This window comes from the organism of the source record quoted next, unplaced genomic scaffold (assembly GCF_019419815.1).
Source record: "Pyrus x bretschneideri cultivar Hongxiangsu unplaced genomic scaffold, Pyrus_bretschneideri_v1 Contig17, whole genome shotgun sequence".
Classification (NCBI taxonomy): Eukaryota; Viridiplantae; Streptophyta; class Magnoliopsida; order Rosales; family Rosaceae; genus Pyrus; species Pyrus x bretschneideri.
Window position 1 is genome coordinate 6,753,820 of NW_025999468.1, and position 21,181 is coordinate 6,775,000.

Consider the following 21,181-nt stretch of genomic DNA (forward strand, 5'->3'; position numbering starts at 1 on the left):
GACCAAAACAAGAGGCGGCTTGGTTTCCTCCAATTAGGAGTTTCAGTGGGAGGAGCGGGAGCGGGAGCGGGAGAGGGAGGGATGGCTGGATGCAGGAGACGCTCCTACTCTTGGTCGAGGCGCTGAACACGGTAGCATGCAGAAGCGCTGGAATTATTTTTTTTTTTTTTCCATTTTTATTTTATATTTATTTTTTAAACATTTTCTTCTTACTGCCGCCCAGTATAACAGTATAATGATATTCCTGGATGATATTCATTTTTATTTGTAAGTAAGAGATTTTAAGTTCAAACTTTTAGCTTAGCCGAATCTTCCCTCAATCTTAATTAAAAATATCGATATATATAAAAAACAATTTTTTTTTCTTCTTTGGGTATGGGATAGGCTAGTACCAGTAGGTTTTTTTTTTTTTTTTTTTTTTTTTTTGGGGGTAAAATACTAGTAGGTTTTTTTTTAACAGCATAGTTCAGTAATAGTTCAGTAATGGCAAATCTATTAATTTGATGTATTTAGTAAATGTCTCCAATAATCCACCAATCACATACCGTACCTAGATTAATTTACATAATATTTTTTTTTATCATTTCTGTAAAATGGGTCCCGTAATATAATATTAAGGCAATTTGAGAGAGGATCCTCACCGGATTCTCTTTGTGATGATCTCGGAGATCTTCGAATCACATCCGTTCATCGTACATTGTATGATCAGTTTTCGTTAGATACTATTTATATTCAATTTTAAATAAAAAATTTACAATGATTTATGATCGTATAATATACAATAAACGGATGTGATTTGAGGATTCTCAGAATCGTCACAAAGAGAATCCGACGAGGGTCCTCACTCAAATAATTTAACTCATGCTCAGATGTCAAATAAAATTTCACAATCTACAAATTTAACATTTTCATTTTCATTAGAGAATGCTCCTCCGTGAATTCAAATCTTTTGCATTAGGTGTTAATATTTAATAATAAAAAAAATTAAAATCAAAATAGTAAAATGACGAAATTAACAAAAAATATCATAAATATCCCTTAACAACACACGTAACGAAATTAGCAGAATTAAAGCAATGTAAAGCGAATTTTAAGTTTTATATAGTAAAATGACGAATTTTGAGTTTTAGATAGCAAAATCGGACCATAAAATCGAGTTTTGGCCTTCTAGGTGGCAAAGTAGATTGAATTTTTATTTTCGAAAAGTAAAGTAGTAACTTTTGAGTTATAATCCCAAAAAGATATTAAAACTAAGTCTTTCTTTTTTTGGTTAGGACATGCCGACATGGTTCGTATGTGTGACCGACATGGTGCAAAGGGATTTTCTTTGGATCTCATTCACCAAATTCTCTCAATCCATGGATCTTTAAAATTTGATTCAAGAGTTACAAATAGAAAGTATTTTAAAAATTATAATAATTTTAACGGTTGAATCTAATTTTAAAAGTTCGAATTAATCAATTGCGATGATTTGATGGTAGAGACTTAGAACGAATCTCTTTCCCGACATGGTATGTCCATGCAAATCGGTTGGGGCCAGATATGACGTGTGAAAGACCCGGATTGTTCGGGATAATTAAATTACATTACACACATTCACTCTCTTTACGCTTCTCGTCTCATCTCATCACTTCCTACGAAAATAAATAAATAAAATAAATATTATAAATATTAAAGTCCCGGCCCAAACGGTCCCCAAACCAGGCCCTCGACAGAAAGTTTCGAATTCGAATTTCAAATTGCCGAAACGAAACTCCGATCGAAACGAAACGAAGAGCTGAGAGCGTTCGCGACCTTTCACTTTCTGTTAATTCATTCATTTAATCAAATTATTGATTGATTGATTCGCGCGAATTCGAAATTCATACTCTCTGCGACTTCGTGCTGATTGATCAACAACTTTCACGAAGACGACGACGAGACATGGTCGGGGGTGGCGGTATAGCCATGGATTTTCCGGCCGAAGAGACGGCGTCGTCCTTCTCTTCGCCTCCGAGACTTCCCACGAGGCTCAGACGGAGGCTCAGCCTTGTCGACTCAAACAAGACTCCAACCACCGCCGAACAAATTCAGACCAAGCTAAGACTCGCCGATCTTCGCCGTCAGGTCCCTCTCTCTCTCTATTTTTACTATTCATTTCTTAAATTTGTTTTTTCCTCGAAATTTTTGTTCTTGAATTTGTGGTTTTCTGTTTGTTTACTGAGAAAATTTTGATGATAATTTGGAACGGGAAAATTCAATGACTAAACTGAGACATATACTTCAGTTAATTAGCTTTTAATTTTAATTTTAGATAGGTGATGCTGTTAAATTTTCATACTTTTTTTATGAACTTTTTGGTTCCAGATTTTGAGATGGTATTCAAATTTATTTGTTCTCCTATTGTTTCCTTGTACAATCTTTGTGATCGGAATTGAACGGAAAAGGGTTTTGCTTATAATTTTCATATATCAAAAACACCTTGTGAATATTGATCCAGTTTTTTTTTTTTTTTTGAGAAAATTTAGTTTTATGGACATTAGGTTGTTTATACCTTTCATTTAAAGCGTGTTGAGTTTGCTTGTGTTAGGTAAGTTTGTTTGAAATCTGGGTTTTCTTCCTTTTCACATGGGTGTATCTGTTTTTAAGTTTGGAACCAGTAATTTTTTTTTTTTTTTAATTTTTTTTTTAAGTTAAATGTTCTCTTTTGCCCTCTTTGATACTTCCATATACATATGTGTGTGTGTCTGTGTTCGTGCGCACGTGCGTATGTATATTGTGTTTTGGTAATCGTATTTTCTTGTCAAACTCTATGTTTTGTGGCATAAAATTTTGTTAATTCCTTTCTTAAGCGTGCTAGTGTTTGTATCTAGTTTTTAACCTGAATTCTGACTTTTCGAATTTCATTAATTGGTTTGAGTACAGGAACACTATGAAAAGTTGTCAAGCAAGGCACGAGCAAAGCCGAAGAATCCCTCACGATCTTCATCTGAAGGGGAAGACCTTGGCCAGCGCCTAGAAGCCAAGCTACAAGCTGCTGAGAAGAAAAGGTAACACTTCAGTTTATATAGTTTAAGAAGCTCATCCTTCTCCGATGTTGTTGGCTTAGAATGATGCTTAATTTCACTGTCCAATGTTTTCATGGTCCACAATGTTTTGAATAGTCCCTCTTCGTTCTGAAGGACTTCAACATTAAACATTTTATTGATGTGGTTGCTCATACAAATTCACTCTTCCAGTTTATTCCTTTCATGATTGAAAATATTCTTTTTGAATCTCACCTGAAAGCAAACACGAGAGACTCTCTCAGACACATCTATTCGGACCTTTTTTTCAATTGATTTTTATCCTGAACGCTGAATTGTTTCTTTTGTAAAGTTGGGCTCTTTTCTTTATCCCTATTAAGTTATGACTTGGGACCAAATCTAGACTATCCATTAGTTGACCATTAGCTGACCATGCTTCCTCCAGTCCCTAGGTCCTGGTTAATCTTGTCATTCTGTTGCTTTTTGTTGAACCAACAGGTTGAGCATTCTCGAAAATGCTCAAATGCGCTTGGCTAAATTGGACGAATTGCGGCAAGCAGCTAAAAGTGGGATAGAGATGCGTGTTGAAAAGGAACGTCAAAAGCTTGGCTTGAAAGTGGAATCACGTTTTCAGCAGGCACAGGCAAATAGAATGCTCTTGCTCAAAGCTTATAGACAAAGAAGGGCTACTTTGAAGGAAAGAACATCTCAGTCATTATTGCGGAAAATGGCTTGGGAGAAGAAGTACAAGGAGCGTGTACGTGCTGCAATTAGCCAAAAACGGGCAGCTGCTGAAAAAAAGCGATTGGCACTTTTGGAAGCAGAGAAGAATAGGGCGTGTGCAAGGATGTTGCAAGTGCAAAGAGTGGCCAAGTCTGTCTCCCATCAACGTGAGATTGAAAGGAGGTCAAAAAGGGAGCAGTTAGAAGACCGGTTGCAAAGGGTATGTATTTCTTTTGGACTTACACAATCACAATTTATTTCTCAGTTCCACTGGTGGCTTTTAGCGGTTGTTATAGAGTGATGCAAAGAAAGAATCTTCCCTAATAAACTTTTAATTTTTGGTTTTATATTTAGGCAAAGAGGCAAAGAGCAGAGTATCTAAGGCAAAGAGGAAAGCTACAGATATCTTTTCAAGTGAGTTGGAATAGGATGCATGAGGAGGCTGATCTCCTTTCCAGAAAGTTAGCAAGGTATGCATCCTTTGAAATGCTGATTTCAAAGAGTTTTCCCTGTTTGGTTAAACCTTCCTTTGTCTGTGTCAAAGCCTTGTTCTGGTATTTCCCAGTAGATGTTTGGTATTCCTTATTGTGTTTGGCTGTGTACCAGAGTCAGTCAGTCGTATTTTTTCCGGTGGTTGTGAAGATTAGATTAAGTTTCACCTTTCTATGCCAGTGAAAACTATTAGCTTGTAAAATGCTATTATCTACGGCGTTGTTGCTTTAACATGCTCTTATCCTATTCTTCACCTCAGTTTAAACTACAACTTTCAGCCTAAATTTGTGTTGATGTTTTAATAGGTGTTGGAGGCGTTTCCTCTTGCTAAGGAGAACTACACTTGCTTTGGCAAAAGATTATGATGCCTTGAAAATTAATGAAAAGACTGTCAAGTCGATGCCATTTGAGCAGCTCGCAATTTTGATTGAATCAACTAATACCCTTCAGACTTTGAAGGCTCTTCTTGACAGGCTTGAGATCCGGTTAAAAGTTTCCAGGACTGTTGCCTCAATAAATTATCCATCCAGCTTTGATAACATAGATCACCTTCTCAAACGAGTTGCTTCCCCAAGAAAGAGGACTACACCAAGGACATCTTTAAGGAGCAGAGATGCAAAGAAAGAATCTTCCATCAGGGACGCAGCTAGAAATTCTGTTAAATTATCAAGGTATCCGATGAGAGTGGTGCTTTGTGCTTACATGATTTTGGGTCATCCAGATGCGGTTTTCAGTGGTAGCGGAGAGCCTGAAATTTCTCTGGCCAAATCTGCAGAAGAGTTTGTTAGACAGTTTGAGTTACTACTAAAGGTTATATTGGACGGCCCCGTACAGAGTTTTGATGATGACTCTGATTCCGCATTGCCCAAACATTTGACCTTCAGATCTCAGCTTGGAGCCTTTGATAAAGCATGGTGCTCCTACTTGAATTGTTTTGTGGGTTGGAAGGTTAAGGATGCTCAGTTATTAGTGGAAGATTTAGTGAGAGCAGCGTGCCATTTAGAGCTCTCCATGATTCAAACTTGCAAGATGACTCCGCAAGGAGAGAGTGGTGATCTTACTCATGATGTGAAGGCTATTCAGAAACAGGTACGTTAGTTGTATATTGATTTATGCATAGGGGAGAGAAGACAAAAGAAACTGGCACACCCTCCTCTCTATTTTAGGTTTTACTTTCTGTGATAAACTAATGTGTTGACACACCTCCCTCTTTCCGTTTTCTACTTATTCTTGTTGCTTGCTTGTGAACTTACTTGTTTTCACTTACAAATCATTATGAGATTGTATGGGAAAACATACATGTCATGGTTATGGTCTGTGAATTTTCCGAAAAGTGAAAGGCATTCTTGCTAACTTTCATCTCGTTCAGTGATTGGGGCCATTCTTTTCTATAATTTCTCTGTAAAAGAATAAGCTAAATATTGACTAGTTTTACAAATTTACTTTGTAGGAATTGTTCAACTTTGTCTTCTTTTTTTTTTTTTTTTTTTTTTTTTTTTTTTTTTTTTTTGAAAATCTAGCAGTGTCTTTGTGTTGACTTATTGATTGACATTTTGAGTTACCTGTTGGCGTAGGTTACTGAAGACCAAAAGTTACTGAGGGAAAAAGTGCAGCACCTAGGTGGAGATGCTGGGATCGAGCGTATGAAATCTGCTATATCCGAAACACGGTTAAAATACTTTCAAGCAAAGGAAAATGGAAGCCCGTCGGGGTTGCAGCAGGTCACACACATTACTTCTCCAAGTCCCCCTAGTTCACCACTCAGTCCTTCTGCTAGTGCAGATAAGAGAAGTGATTCAGGTCGTGTAGTCCGATCCTTATTTAGGGAAGATGATACTGCCCATCATGGAGTTGTGTCCTCTGCTCCAAAAACCAGTTTGGATCAGCAGCTTGGATCTTCTTCACAAAAGTTGGTCACAGAGAATGAATTGATTGTGAATGAGTTTCTCCATGAGCAAAAGCAGGCTTTTGCTGATATTTTTAATGTTAATGACGAAGATCCAAACAATGTCCAGGTTTGTGCATTTTCCTATTTATAAATGGTGGTTTTAACTTAAAGATGTAATTCTTATTGTTTTGGATGTTGACAGGCTCACAAGTAATGCTTTTTCATCTATTTATGGTGGTCATATTTTGAAAATAAAATTTAGTTTGTTGTTATACATGTTTTTACTGATGATGAGCTAGAAATTTTAGCACTTGTCTGACTGGTAGTATTATATTTTCCAGTCAAAGATTAGACAGACAATGGAGAAGGCTTTCTGGGATGGCATAATTGAATCTGTAAAACAGGAGGAGCCCAACTATGACAGAATAATTCAACTCATGATGGAGGTGAGGGATGAAATCTGCGAGATGGCTCCACAGAGCTGGAAGCAAGAGATTTTTGAAGCTATTGATGTGGATGTTCTCTCTCAGGTAGCAGCACCATTAATTTTCTTCTGCAACATTACCTTCGTATGCATGTATGGAAAATTAAATTCTTTTCTTTTCCTTAGGTTTTAAAGTCCGGTAACCTGGACATTGATTACCTGGGAAAGATCCTAGAGTTTTCATTGGTCACATTGCGAAGGCTCTCCTCTCCAGCGAATGATGATGAAATGATGGCCACATACCAGAGTTTAAGGAAAGAACTAAATGAGATATGTCAAAACAGGGACGATTCCAGCTGCTCAAGTGTCCTGGCAATGGTCAAGGGCCTGCGTTTTGTTCTAGAGCAGATTCAGGTATGTCTCTAGTTTTAGTTGTACATCAGAAAAAGATTTCACATAATGTCTTTCTTTGAATTATTGGTGTTGTAAGCACATTTTGTAGTAGTATTTGCGAATTGTTGCATGAGAATCGAAAATGTTTTCAGTGTATTTGATAGTTACCTTTTTTTATCCCAAAACACAGCATTTCAAACACTTCTGTTAAAGTTCTTTTTAGTCAATGGATTCAAGTGTCATAATGTAGTTTGAAATACCAAAGATTCCCCCAGAGTGATGTAATGTTGAATTCTGTAACAGGTGCTTAAACGAGAGATTAGCAAAGCACGTATAAGACTTATGGAACCTTTGTTAAAGGGGCCAACTGGTGTGCAGTACCTGAGAAAAGCTTTTGCCGATCGCCATGGATCTCCCTCTGATGCCAATACCTCTCTACCACTTACAGCACAGTGGCTTTCAACAGTGTGGAATTGCAAAGATCAGGAGTGGCAAGAACATACAATCTCTTGCTCAACTCTGACAAGCGGAGATAATCCATCTCAGGGGTTTGTTCCTTCCACCTCCCTTAGAAGTGGTGGAAGCTTTCTGGTGAAAGCAAATTCTCCTTCTACTTCTGCTGCTACTAATAGCTCAGGTTTGAGTACGGAAATTACATTTTGTAAATTTTCATTTTATTTTAAGGGGATGTTTGTAATCGCAAGGTGGGTTCCGTGTTTCTTTGTTTAATATGTGTTTGTTTCTCTTGGACCAGGTATTCAACAACCAGAATGTAAGGGAGAACCGGTTGATTTGTTGGTGAGGATTGGTTTGTTGAAGTTGGTAAGCGGGGTGTCTGGTCTGACTGAAGAAGCTCTGCCCGAGACTCTCAAGCTTAACTGTTCTCGGCTGAGGGCTGTTCAGGCCCAAATTCAGAAAATTATTGTTACTTCCGTAAGGTAACTCAGAGTGCGCGCTCTCGGATTTACTTCCTAAATGATTGAAGTTTCAGTTGTCTTTGCCTTGAGTGACTATATCATAGCTTTCAAATCCTTGATGAATTTATGCAAACGCAGCGTTCTTATTTGCCGGCAAACCCTTCTAAGTGAGAGGATAGTAACCAGCCCCGCAGACATGGAACGCATATTATCAAAATGCACCGAGCGACTTCTGGGGACCTTGGGCAGTGCTGAAGATGCAGGCATGGAGGAAATTGTTGAATCAATTAGTGACATCTTGATCAACGGCAATGAAGTTGCAGACAGCGAGAAGCTTCGATCAAGGAAGGCGGTTATCACGAGCATGTTGGGAAAGAGCTTGCAAGCTGAGGATCCCGTGTTTAAAAGGGTTTCTTCTGCTGTTTACACGGCTGCAAGGGGAGTTGTTCTTGGCGGGAGCGGACCCCTAGGAAGAAAGTTAGCAGAAACAGCGCTCCGGCAAGTTGGAGCTGTGGCGCTGACCGACAGCGTGGTGGAAGCTGCGGAGGTTTTAGTGGTGGCAGCCACCGTATCAGTTAGTGTTCATGGACCTTGGTATTTACATCTGACCGAAAACATGTGAAGGGTTTGTGCTTGCTTGAAGATAGTAACGACGTCGTACAGAAGAAATAAGTAAAATACACGTGTATGTATATGGTGTGTGTGGATTGTATGTAGCTGTGTAGATGTAAGGTATGGATTTTTATTAATTCTTTCATGTAATAAAAAATAGAAATGTGAGGTGCTCTATTAATTTTTTTTGATTGAGTGTCTGAATTGTCGATATTAATCATTCGCTCTTGATTTTATTAATTCTTTCATGTAATAAGTAAATTTTACCGTCGTGGTACAAGTTGCTCGAAATTGTTACTCGCAAACCTATTACATGGTTGATGCTCAATTCTATCAAAATTTTCAACGACCGGCCAGATTTTTAGACAATCGATGACCCGTTGGCCACCTTTTTCAACGACCGGCCGAGCAACCGTATATTTCATAGAAGAAAATGATTTAGTGTAGAATTGGCCGACAGGTCACCGGTTGTCTAAAAATTTCACTGGTCGTTGAAAAAGTTGGTAGAATTGAATGGCAATCATGTAATAATTTTGTGAGTAACACAGCACATCTGAGATGCAACGTAATGTAGAGACTAAGAGCTCGTTTAGATGTGCTTTTAAAATGACTAGAAGTGCTTTTGATGAAATATTTTAGAAACAATCATTTGTAAAAATGCTAGTAAATCTTGAAAAAATATTTAAATACTTCTTGAAAAGAACACATAACTAGTGTTTCTTGTGGAAAGCGTTTAAAGTCTTAAAGTGCCTTTGGAACCTAAAAACATTTTCTCTAAAAGCGCTTCCAATCATTTTAAAAGCACATGCTACAAGACTACAAGGCACTTTTGTCAAATTAGATCAACGTCTCAACTTTACGTAAAAGAATAGACCAAATTAATTAAGAGGAAAACAAATCATCTAAATAACGGAGGGAAAACAGTTGCGTTTAAAGCCTCATCAGCCTTCAAGAACCACAGCGAAAAATGTCATCTTTAAAGGGAGGATGCTCGTATCCAACGTCTTAAACTCCCAACTTTCACCAGATTCACAATAACGAAAGCAAAACACCTGTTGGAACACCAATAAGAGTCATCGTTAGTATATGTGTTCAGAACTTTGAAGAGCTAATCCCAGGTCAAAACAATGGAGTTCGTACTATACACACTTCGAATGTTGAACAGTTCGTGCGTAATTACAAATCAGTATCTATATGTAATAGCAGACCAGCATGGATGATGCTATACAAAAGTAAAACAGCTAGTCAGACTGAACAGTACAACAACAACAACAACAACAAAGCCTTTTCCCACTAAGTGGGGTCGGCTATATGAAGCCTAGAACGTCATTGCACTTGGTTTTGTGTCTTCCGTTAGATCCAAGTACTCTAAGTCTTTTCTTAGAGTCTCTTCCAAAATCCTTCTAGGTCTTCCTCTACCCCTTCGGCCCTGAACCTCCGTCCCGTAATTGTCAGACTGAACAGCAATGACCAAACTTTGCCATAAAAAACATCTTCACGTATATTCAACCTTTCCTTGTGCAGAATGGCTAACCATATAGTTTGACGGGACACTATCACCAATGTAGGCAACTCCGATGGAACTAACACTTACGTATGATGACAAAACAATCCCAAATCGCTCTCACTGCTGTCACTTGAACTTGATGTAAATACAGATTTACGCCAAAGCAGATTTCAAAAGATAAAAACTACGGGGAACTAGAAATCCTATACCTCATCCCCCACATTCATACCAAAATCGATATTGCACGATATCTTATTCTCAATCAAATATGGTCCACCCAAACACAGATTCTGAAAGGGTTTATAGACCAAAAAGATTGAACTTCACAATATGGTAATATCTTAACAATATTGTTAAGATTTTCGTTCAAGTGACAAACGAATATGATAAATGCTTCTAGTATGACCAATGAAAGTTCAAAGTTTTTAACTGGGGTACACGTTTCAAAAACAAAATTGAAATGAAAGTTCGAAGTTCAGGGGAAAAGAAATAGCTCGAAACATTTTTATGCTATGGAACCAATAGGAAAGTAATTGAAGAATTACCTTTAAAACAGCACAGAAATTTGAAAGGTTGAATCACAAATCACAGCAAGAATGAAAGAAGCAAGCCTTAAGCATGAACAGCTTTAAACACTACTCTTAACTTTAGTTTTCGACTTACACTTAAATCGGGTTCCAAGAAGTATGGGATTCATCAACTACTCTACAATTAAACAACTCATAAGCTTAAAACATATGCAAGTCAATGCAAAAGTAACTGCACAGAGATATCAGGTGGTTCTGGATGGCACAATATTAAATGTTGAACAGTTGTATCTGTGAATATCGAGCTATAAAGATGAACATCGAAGTGATATGAGGCATACCATCAGACGGGCACCCCTCAGGTGTCGCTTATCTGTACCAGAACCTTATTCTTCTTGCCTGCAGATAAAAGCAGAAGTTTCCCGTCCACAATGTCTTCAGGTTCAATTCTCTTATTTTCACTATCAACTTTGGAGTTGTTCAAGTAAAGTCCCCCTTGCTTCAACAGACGCCGGGCAGCAGATTTGCTGTCAAGCAAACCAGATGAAACTGAGAGATCAAGAATAGAGAGATTAAGGACCTCATGATAAGGGAATGAGCATGAGGGGACATCCTCAGAAATGGCTTTAATGGCGTTCCAGTCCAATTTAGTATCAGCACCAGGCCTCATTGCTTCAGTTGCCTTGAGGGCCTCGTCCAGACCATCTTGACCATGCACAAAACGAGTGACCTCCTCGGCAAGCCTGCGCTGAGCTGTGTTGGGCAAGTATCCAGGTCTCTCCATCTCGCTCTCTAACTGTTTGATGTCATCCATGTCCAGGAAAGTGAGAATCTTGAGAAACCTGACCACATCAACATCAGTAACAGAGAACAAATACTGATACAACTTATAGGGAGACAACATGGATGGCGAAAGCCATATGGCACCATCTTCGGACTTGCCGAATTTGGTTCCATCACTCTTCAGTAGAAGAGGAAATGTCAAGCCATAAGCAGCAGCATCCACACGAAGAATCTTGCGTATGAGTTCAGTCCCTGCAGTTATATTCCCCCATTGATCGCTACCTCCAATCTGGACATTAACACCTTCATTGCGGAAGAGGTGGAGGAAATCATATCCCTGCAATAACTGGTAAGTGAACTCAGTATAGCTCATTCCTTGTTCTGACTCCAACCTCTTCTTCACACTCTCCTTCGCTATCATGCTCCCCACTCTTGCATACCGACCCACATCTCTGAGAAACTCTAACAACCGAACCTCTTTCCACCAATCATAATTATTCAAGATGGAAATCCCACCCAGAATTCTCGTAATCGTATTGGTAATGCCTGCGGTGTTTCGTGACAGAGTGTCAAGGTCGAGCTCGGGTCTCTCCAAGCTCTTGCCGGAAGGGTCTCCAACACGAGCGGTGGCACCACCGATCAAAGCGACGGGGTGATGGCCACATCTTTGGAACCATGAGAGGACAACAATTCCAATAAGGTTTCCCAAGTGTAAGGATTCGGCAGTTGGGTCGAACCCGCAGTAGACTTTGAGAGGAGGGAGATTGGGGTCGGAGCAGGATTGCCTTAAATGCTCACTGGTGATGGATTCAAGCAACCCTCTCTCTTCAAGAATTTCAACCACATTTGGACGCCCGGACAAGGACTGAAAACACTTGACGGTAGAGAGAATGATTGGATTCCTCAACTTATTTCTGCGAACGGTGGGTAACCTAGACACAGTACTGAGAGGAGGAAAGAAGAATGGGAGACTACGGTAGTAATGGGAGTAGAGAAAGGCCCTTGAGGTGGTGGCAGCAGCCATTATTAAATTCCTGCAAGAAAAAAGAGAGATTTTCAGAACCAGTAACTCGTTTTCTTAATTTCTTCAATTGCCATACTCAATGTTTTAAAAGGCTCGCCTCAGGGCGCGTCTAGACATCCTCTGAGGCTAGGCATGAAGGTTGCTGCCTTTATTTTAAGGCAGTAAACGGAAGGCGTTGCCGGAGCCGCCTAGGCAGCGAAGGCGCGCCTTAGGGCATCCAGGCGACTCTGTTTCGCCTTTTTTTTTTTCACTCCCAAACCTAAATTTTGGGTAAGGTTTTAACTGCCTTATACCTCTTTCTTGCACTATCGTCTCTCTGCCTTTTTTTTTTTCTTTCTGACTTTTATCTTTTTATATAATGGATGTGTGTACTATTTGCGTGCATTGTTATATGTGTGCTAAATGCTCATTGTGCTTTTCATTCTCTATTTAATATATATGTATATAATATATATATATATATATATATAATATAATATATGTGTATATATGTGTATATATATATTTACAATATATGTGTGTGCTCAGGGTGATTATTGATTAATAATCTTTTTTTTAATATAATATATATGTACGCTCAGTGTATATATTAAAAATTTTAGGTTCTGTGAGGCCTCATTTCACGCCTAGACCAGGCTATCCCTCGGACACCTCGCCCACACCTCCCGCTTTTAATACACTGGTCATACTCACGTTAATTTCCTCTTTGAACTTCGGTCTCTTCAATGACGAATGACACGCCAGAAATAATGATGTCGATGCCACTACTTCCAGTGGAAGTGAAACAAGAGCTAGCAAGAAGCCAGGAAAACCCACCTCTGAGAACCTTCAAACTTGAGGACATTCTCTCCAAACAATGATTCTTCGGCACCCAGCCATCTATCTTAGTGGAAAGATTCTGTCAAAATTTTGCCAGCATCTCCTTGTTATATGACCAAAAGGCCGAAATCTAAAACAAAACAACGAGCGGATTTCAGAATCAAGTAAAAGTCTATAAAGCTATATTAAAAGGCCAAAACTGAGACTAGGCCTAAACAGAAGCAGGGCATCAGCTACAAACCAGTGGCAGCTCTAGAAATTTTTCTCCACCGGGTCAATGTGTAAAAGTTCCAATGTATTAAAAGAGTGAGGCATGAGTGAGGTGTCTGAGGGATAGCCCAGTCTAGGCGTGAGGCTGAGCCGGAACCTAAATTTTTTAATATATACATTGAGCGTACACATGTATTAAATTAAAAAAAAGATTATTAATCAATAATCACCTGAGCACACGCATATATTATACATATTATATATATATATAATAGAGGATGAAAAACATAATGAGTAGTTGAGCACACATAACAATGCACGCAGACAGCACACACATCCATTATATAAAAAATAAAAATCAGAAAAAAAAAAAAGGCAGAGAGACGATAGTGCAAGGAAGAGGTATGAGGTAGTTAAAACCCTACCCAAACTTTGGATTTGAGAGAAAATAATAATAATAATAATAATAAATAAATCCCCTGACCCCTTTTAAAACATTGAAAACTTCTCATTTTTTTTCAGGAAGAAAAACCCTTACAAGCATTGTCCATGGACCATGATGAATTTTTTTACCAAAATCGTATTATGGTTTCATTATCGACGATAGCAACGAAACAGTCCCCAGATAATAATAGAGTTTATTAATTAATAGAGCTCTAAAACTTGAAATGATGGAAATTTGCCCCAAACTCCAAACGTTGAAAATTTTGGATAGAACTTCAAAAGCGATATAGAATTACAATTAAACGAAGTAATCTTCTTATACGTAAGGATGTTGATTCAATTTTCATGTACGAAAGTTGATATACTCTCTTCTTTTTTTGTACACACTAGTTGTTTTGTAAATTTACTAGACTAATTTTTTGATGAAGTTTCTTTTAAGGAAGGCTTCAGCGTGCGCAGCACACGAACAGACGCCATTGAGGCATTTTATCGAACAGTTGGAGGGCAATGTTTCCGGCAGACCCAAAAGCTTTGAGGGGTCAACTCCAGCCTCCCATCAAGAAAAACACTAAATTCCTAACTTGCTCAAATCCCTAACAACAACCAAACATTTTCTCACTAAATAGGATCGGCTATATGTATTTTAGAACGTCATTACGCTCGGTTCTAAATCCTTAATTTAAAGAAATCGAATCAGAAATTAAAATATAACTGAAGGGGAAAAGAAGAAGAAGAAGAAGGAGGAAGAACTCACATGAGATGGAGGTACAGGCGGCAACAATGGCTGCCTGATAGCGAGGAGCAGTCTCAGGAGGGGTGGAGGAGTGGCAATGGCTGCTGCACTCCACACTATCGGGTTTTGGGCCAAGATTGAGCTCTCTGCTGAGGTTTAATCATGACCGTTCATTTTAAAAGGAATCATCATCATCGCATAATTTCATGGCAAACGAGGCTCACTTTCTCTCCACCTCTCTCTCTCCTTCCTCTCCTTCAACAAGTAAGCTCTCCCCCACCCTCTTCGCTGCTTTTCCAATTTACTGTTTGGTTGCCGAGAAAAAAAGGCAGAGATGATCAAAATGTTAGACCAATAGATCAATCAATCAACGTCAGAATTCTTTACTCTTCTGCTTTTCCAATTTACTGTCAATTTTTTATTTATTTATTCGAAGAATTGCATATCCAGTTAGGTTTTCAAATTCTTTTGCATTCTCAATCACTGCTGCTGTGTTGCATTTCTGGGTTGCACTTATAATTTCAATTGTTTGGCGTTAAATCGTTACCAGGCTGTGCTGCCAGACTTTAGACAATCAAAAGGTTTGAGCTTTCTGGTGGATTCGAGATTCAACCGAAGCAAGCAGAGAACTTCAATGGAGATGCAGGGAAATGGAGTTCCAATGACAAGTGACCACTCTGCAGTTAAGATTCCACATGTACTGACTGTTGCTGGCTCCGATTCGGGTGCCGGTGCTGGAATCCAAGCTGATCTTAAGACTTGTGCTGCTCTCGGAGTGCACTGCTCTACTGTCATAACTGCTGTTACTGCACAAAACACTGTTGGGGTTCAGGTTGTTTGATGCTGCATTCCGTGGCCTATGTTCTGTTTGGTTGTTGAGAAAGCATAACACAAGATAGAAAAGAAAACATTTATAGTGGTGACTGTTATCTTTCTTTTTCTTTGATGGATAGGGTGTAAAGATTGTGCCCGAGGAGTTTGTTGCCGAGCAGATGAAGTCTGTGCTATCTGATACGGATGTTGATGTGGTAAGTCAATGATTGGAACTGCTTTTAGTTTCCACCTTCAACTGGTTTTACAAGCTGGTCTTGTTTGGGTTAATATTTAAACTTTGGGCTTAAAAGGAAGGGAGTCTAAATCCGAAGCCTAGAGTCAAACTCAGGTCATCTATCTCAAGACAAAATGACGGTCACCCATTAATGCAAAGGCTAGTTGCTTACAAGAGAAGTGATAACCGATGAAAATCCACCTACTCCCAGCCCAAGAGTACTTTTGGATGGCAGAACATGTAAAAATGTTGATGATTCACTATCCTTCAGTTACTTTCGGGCAAGAACAGAAACAATAGAGTTGGGTTAATTCGTCTATAAAAGGAGGAAGAAGGCCCAGAGACAAAGACATTCAACCAATCAAACAAACAAACATACAACTTGTCTCTCAGTCAAGCAAATACTCAGAAAGCTGCGCATTGTCCAAATTCTGCACCCTTTTAGCCTTAGATTTCCTGTAGAAAGACATCTTTTGTCTATGTAAAAGCTCCACTACCGTCCCCAAATGTTGTAGTATTGATTCTCATGTGTAAACTCGTTTACCCCTCATCCCTCTTTATTACTCAACCCTTTGTAATTGCAAAGAGAAGAGATTACAAGACGTTTTAACCTTGCCCGACAAGGTGAAATCTTGCCCGACTCTCTTTGTTTTTGCCTTTCCATTAATAGATCTAGTGTTATAATGTATCCCTCAGTATATATGCAAGTCATTTTCGGTCTCTTGATAATCCAAAGTTCTATTAACTCTCATATCTGTTCACTTTGTACTTTTACTATCGTAAAAGTAAATGAAACTGATGCCTTGATCAGATCTGAACCCCTACCCTTTAAAGCATACAAGATAAATAAAGTCATTGATCTCAAGGCATAGAAAAGAACTTAATGTAGATTTAACTCATCCACGACAATCCTTTGATGATAAGAAGTCAGAATAACTTGGGGCGCAAGTAATCGGCTTAAATACACTCATTTTACATCTGTCATACAGATATGGCAGTGGCACGCCTCAGCACTTGGTTAGTTTTGATTGCGAGCCTCACGGCCTACACCTAAGGCCCGACAAAGGCACCTTTCAAAACTAACTCTGTCCTCTTCTTGCAACCTGACAGCCAACCAAAATGCCAACTCCTCAAGGAGCTGTGTGCTCGAGCCAGGGACCCTTTCCAGCAAAATTCCTGCCCGAACAGGATTGTTTTTACGAGTCTTGTATTTTGGTACAATGACATGTTCCACTGTTTGATTTTAGCAAGTTAGTAACATTCTGGTACGATGACATATGTTCGACCATCATCGTGAGCTTATAGAATTGATTGATAATAGATTGTAGGGTAGTTATATAGTATAAAATAAATCTATATGCTACAAGTAGCTAATGAAATGTTGTATTCTTCATAGTTGGCTAGACATCCATTTTCTTTTTTAAGTCTGTATGTGGCTAAAAGTTTAATCTTAGCGTCTGCAATTGTTATTTCAAAAACGCTTTTATAAATTTGTCAGCTTTCGCTTCCTCTTTACCTGAGGCATGCATATTTTTTTTTTTTTTTGAGAAGAAACTATAACAGTTTATTAAAAAAGAAAAGTGAAATACACAGAAGTGGATAAGAAATCCACCAAGAACAGAACAAGAAAATCTCTCAAGGGGATCTGATTACAAGTAGGAAAACCTCAACCAAAATCACTTTACAACTGCTAACATATCCCACAGTATGTGAGAAAGAGAGTAATTCTTAAAATCATTCGAAACTGAAGCCCAGAGGGCTACCCAATATCTTACTCTTCCCTATAGATCTGCTACCCCCACACTAGTATAATCCTCAAAAATTCTTTTGTTACGCTCCAACTAAATGTTCCAAAAAACTGCCGACACCAGACAACCCCACAAAGCTTTAGCTTTCCTCCCAATTCCTAGAGCCTCAAAATTGGTACTTAGAAGCTCGAAACAACCCTTTGGAATGACCCAACTAACTCTAACCTCTTGAAACAATTTCCACCACAGTTGAATTGTGTAAGAACAATGAAGAAAAATGTGGTTAACACTCTCCTCCTTAGCTTTACACAAACTGCACCAATGGGGAGAGAAGCAAATAAAAGGACTTCTCCTTTGAATTTGATCACAAGTGTTGAGCTTCCCAATAGTCACTAGCCACACAAGAACTTTGACCTTCGGAGGAACTTTTGATTTCCAAGTCTGAGAAGAGGGTGGAAAATGTTGCACAATCCCATTGTTGCTCAAGAAAGAGCGATAGGATTTGCAAGTGAACAATCCTGATAATTCCAGTTTCCACCTTCTGTCATCCGCTCTTGATTGAGACAAGCGAACATTTTCCACTTTCTGTAATAATCTAGCCGCCTCTTCTATCTCCGCCTCATTCAAATTTCTCCTGAAATCAAAATTTCAGCTCAAAGAATTGATAGAAAGATCCACAAAACTTGCGATGTTCTGGTTGTGCTTTCTCGATAGCAAGAATAATCTAGGATATTGTTCTTTCAATGGTCCGCCTTCCAACCAACCAACCTGAGGCATGCATATTTTGCAAACTTGTTTATATCAAGAAGCGGTATTGATACTAAATTGGTTTTGATCTGCTCATGATATGTCATTCTAGGTGAAAACTGGGATGTTTGGCATCTTTAAGATTCTGCATCAACAACTTCAGGAGTATACTATTCGAGTCCTATTAAAAATTGAACATTTTTTTTATCTAATGTTAATAAAGTAGCATTTTTAATGAGTTTGATAATGTCATTGAAGGCAGCTTTAGTGGTTGACCAATTCTTCCTGGGTTTAGGTACGCTAATCCTTTGTACATAAGATTGAGTAAATTCATAGTCCCACCTTCTGGTTTTTTTCGCCTTATGAAAACCTCTTTAGGATGTTGAAACCATCTATTGAATGCAAAATGTGCATTCAGATCTGCTTGGCAGAAACAGAGATTGTATTGGCGGGCTGTGCTCTTTGAATAAACATGGATATATGCATAGTGCTTATGTTCTTGAATTGCTTCTTCACAGTTTTTCCCTGTTTTATTTCTTGGCCAATTTTCTCTGTCATTGGATTTTTTTTCTTCTTAAGTTAGAGAAGGGGTGATGCGACTACGGGACAGAGGTCCAGGGCCGAAGGGGTAGAGGAAGACCTAGGAAAACTTTGGAAGAGACTCTAAAAAAAGACTTTGAGTACTTGGATCTAACGGAGGACATGACACAGAACCGAGCGCAATGGCATTTTAGGATTCATATAGCCGACCCCACTTAGTGTGAAAAGGCTTTGTTGTTGTTGTTGTTGTTAAGTTAGAGAAGGGGTCTCCTTGTGTAACAGCTGTTACAGATACTCGTCAATAATTGTAATTTTGTGGTTTCCTGCAGAGAGGAGCTTCTTCCTATGGCTGACATAGTAACTCCAAATTTGAAAGAGGCGTCTGCTTTACTAGATGGCGTGAAAATAAAAACCGTTTCTGACATGCGTTCTGCTGCGAAATTGTTACATGATATGGGTCCACGGTTAGTTATTCGAACACGCTTGAGATCTCAGTTCTCTCTTAATCGGATGATTTACAGAACTTTTGTTTTTTGCATTGTTGCAGTTTATAATAGTCCTTCCAATGTCACTCAACTGTTGGACATGTTTTTAATAAAGCAGAATGTTGCATTAGTACTAAATTCGAATGCATTGTGAGTACTGTTGAAATCATAAGAGAAGGCACTTCACTTCACGAATGTGACTGGTTTTTGTTTGTTCTCGCAAAACATTCTTCCATTACCTAAGACTTTACTAGGAATAGTTTATCATTTCACCTGGATAATCAACTAAAACGCGAAGGTGTTTGTAGTTTTTAACCATTTCCAGTATGTCACTATTGTACAGCGGAGTACCCTTGAGCTTGTATTCAGGAATTTGTCGGAAATGGTCATGGTCATTTCTTTTTGTTCATATAACGTACATATAGGTTTGCTTCTTGGTTGCGTTGGTTCAATGGCTATACTACAGTCTACATATCCATCTTTGATTCTTTTGATCTCACTGTTGAATAAGTTGGGGGATAATGTAAAACTGTTATCGTGTTTGAAATTATCTGATTGATGTGGCAGTTGGGCTATCATATGGTATTGTTTGGTTTAGAGAGTTTGGCCAGGGTATTTACTGTGTTTCCAGGCATGTGCTTTTGGGCAATGGTGTATTAGGAGTTAGGACGCCCAAATATTGTATGATGAGTGTACATGAACACCTTTTCTGGACTTGTGGAAAAGCAGCAAATTCATCTATTTTCTCAGTAGATGGATTTCTTTGTTTTTGGCACGTTTCTTGGAAACAAGATTGCGTGATCATGGACTATGATAGACTAATTTGATGGGTATTAGTAATCTGTAAATGTTGTGGGGATGTATTAGTCTTTGGTTTCCAAAGAACAGTCTCCCAAGCTCTCAACTTATTATTTGGCAAGGTTTATAGCTCTGTGCCATCCTCGGTATATTGTCACCAATGTACAACAAGGATGAGGAGACAGTGACTGTTCTAGGGGTGTGAAGCCCAATAGCACAATGTCTCTCATTGAGGTTAGGAAGAGTTGCAGTTAGATAATATTGACATATTTCAAGCTACCAGTTACAGGTTTTTTTGAACATTTCTTTCTTCTCCCGTAGAATTTTGTAGTTTTCTTTTGCTTATTTCAATTGGTTTCGCTTCATTGGACAACACTTTTCACAGAATTAATGCAGTGCGATAGTTGGAAATTTATGAAATAAAAACCAAGTTTCTTCGTGTTGGAACTGTAGTTTTATAAAACAGTGTCATTGCCTTTCAGAAATGTTCTTGTCAAAGGCGGAGACCTTCCTGATTCATTGGATGCCGTTGATGTCTTCTTTGAGGTAAGCTTTGGTCTTCTGGAGCCTTCACACCGATGATAATACTTTTCTTTCATCCACTTGATGCATGAGTGAAGTTCTGGAAAACTTATTTCTTTAGGATTGATATTGAAGGCGAGCACTTGTACGAGTTGCGTTCATCACGCATAAAAACTCGTAATACTCATGGAACTGTTTGCACTTTGGCATCATGTATTGCAGCTGAGCTGGCAAAAGGTTCTTCAATGCTTGAGGCTGTTAAGGTAAATACATATGTGCTTCTTATACATCATATGCTGCAGGAAGAGTAGATAAAATAGCCTGCCTTCTTTCAGTTGAGCACGTATCCTGAAGTGGTCACACTCAAGAATAACAGAGGATAGTCATGGGTATGTGTGATTCCAAATAGCAGGGATAACTTTTATCACATATGACATGTGAAATTCCACTTTCACTCGCACACGCACCAACAAGAACACACAAAAGACTGACATTCACAAATGCAATTGAAGTGCCCAGATCTACTATCTTTTTTATTTAATTTTGGTAGGCAGCTAAGTTCTTTGTTGAGTCTGCCTTGGATATGGCCCTCACGGCCATATACAAGGCCCTTTCGATCACCTAATGACGCTCAAGAGTAACATTCACAATTCTGGTGGACAAGTCGGATTCAATCCAAGCGATCTATTCTTGTATGCTGTTACAGATTCGCGTATGAACAGAAAGTGGGGCCATTCTATTTCAGATGCTGTTAAAGATGCCGTACAAGGAGGTGCTACTATTGTCCAATTG

At 38.7% G+C, this 21,181-nt stretch overlaps 2 protein-coding genes and 1 pseudogene across 5 annotated transcripts; 2 read left to right on the plus strand and 1 right to left on the minus strand.

Annotated features, from left to right (window-relative positions):
- The first annotated feature begins 1,821 nt into the window (after positions 1–1,821).
- Positions 1,822–8,640, plus strand: LOC103946312. The gene is made up of 11 exons (XM_009356973.3): positions 1,822–2,106; positions 2,905–3,029; positions 3,504–3,948; positions 4,083–4,198; positions 4,526–5,309; positions 5,795–6,235; positions 6,450–6,638; positions 6,719–6,946; positions 7,229–7,562; positions 7,680–7,863; positions 7,981–8,640. The coding sequence occupies exons 1-11, from the start codon at positions 1,924–1,926 to the stop codon at positions 8,462–8,464; spliced, it is 3,513 nt and encodes a 1,170-aa protein (XP_009355248.2). The 5' UTR covers positions 1,822–1,923; the 3' UTR covers positions 8,465–8,640.
- A 478-nt stretch (positions 8,641–9,118) lies between these two features.
- On the minus strand, positions 9,119–14,820 carry LOC103946319 (tyrosine--tRNA ligase, chloroplastic/mitochondrial-like). 4 transcript variants are annotated; one of them, XM_048581662.1, is made up of 5 exons: positions 14,523–14,820; positions 13,356–13,481; positions 13,112–13,244; positions 10,830–12,305; positions 9,119–9,506 (listed from the first exon to the last, which is right to left on the minus strand). In XM_048581662.1, exon 4 carries the CDS (start codon positions 12,293–12,295, stop codon positions 10,847–10,849), a length of 1,449 nt encoding a protein of 482 aa, XP_048437619.1. In that variant the 5' UTR covers positions 12,296–12,305; positions 13,112–13,244; positions 13,356–13,481; positions 14,523–14,820; the 3' UTR covers positions 9,119–9,506; positions 10,830–10,846. The 4 variants fall into 4 exon arrangements, with proteins under 4 accessions (XP_048437619.1, XP_009355255.2, XP_009355254.2 ...); XM_009356980.3 differs by lacking the exon at positions 13,356–13,481; XM_009356979.3 differs by lacking the exons at positions 13,112–13,244; positions 13,356–13,481.
- Positions 14,599–21,181, plus strand: part of LOC103946454 — an 8,074-nt pseudogene continuing 1,491 nt past the window's right edge.

Excerpts from the sequence above, each read along its gene's own strand:
- LOC103946312 (XM_009356973.3), top strand. The coding sequence starts at position 1,924 with ATGGTCGGGGGTGGCGGTATAGCCATGGATTTTCCGGCCGAAGAGACG. Across the intron at positions 3,949-4,082 it reads TAGAAGACCGGTTGCAAAGG|GCAAAGAGGCAAAGAGCAGA; the intron begins GTATGTATTTCT and ends TTTTATATTTAG. Across the intron at positions 6,639-6,718 it reads ATGTGGATGTTCTCTCTCAG|GTTTTAAAGTCCGGTAACCT; the intron begins GTAGCAGCACCA and ends TCTTTTCCTTAG.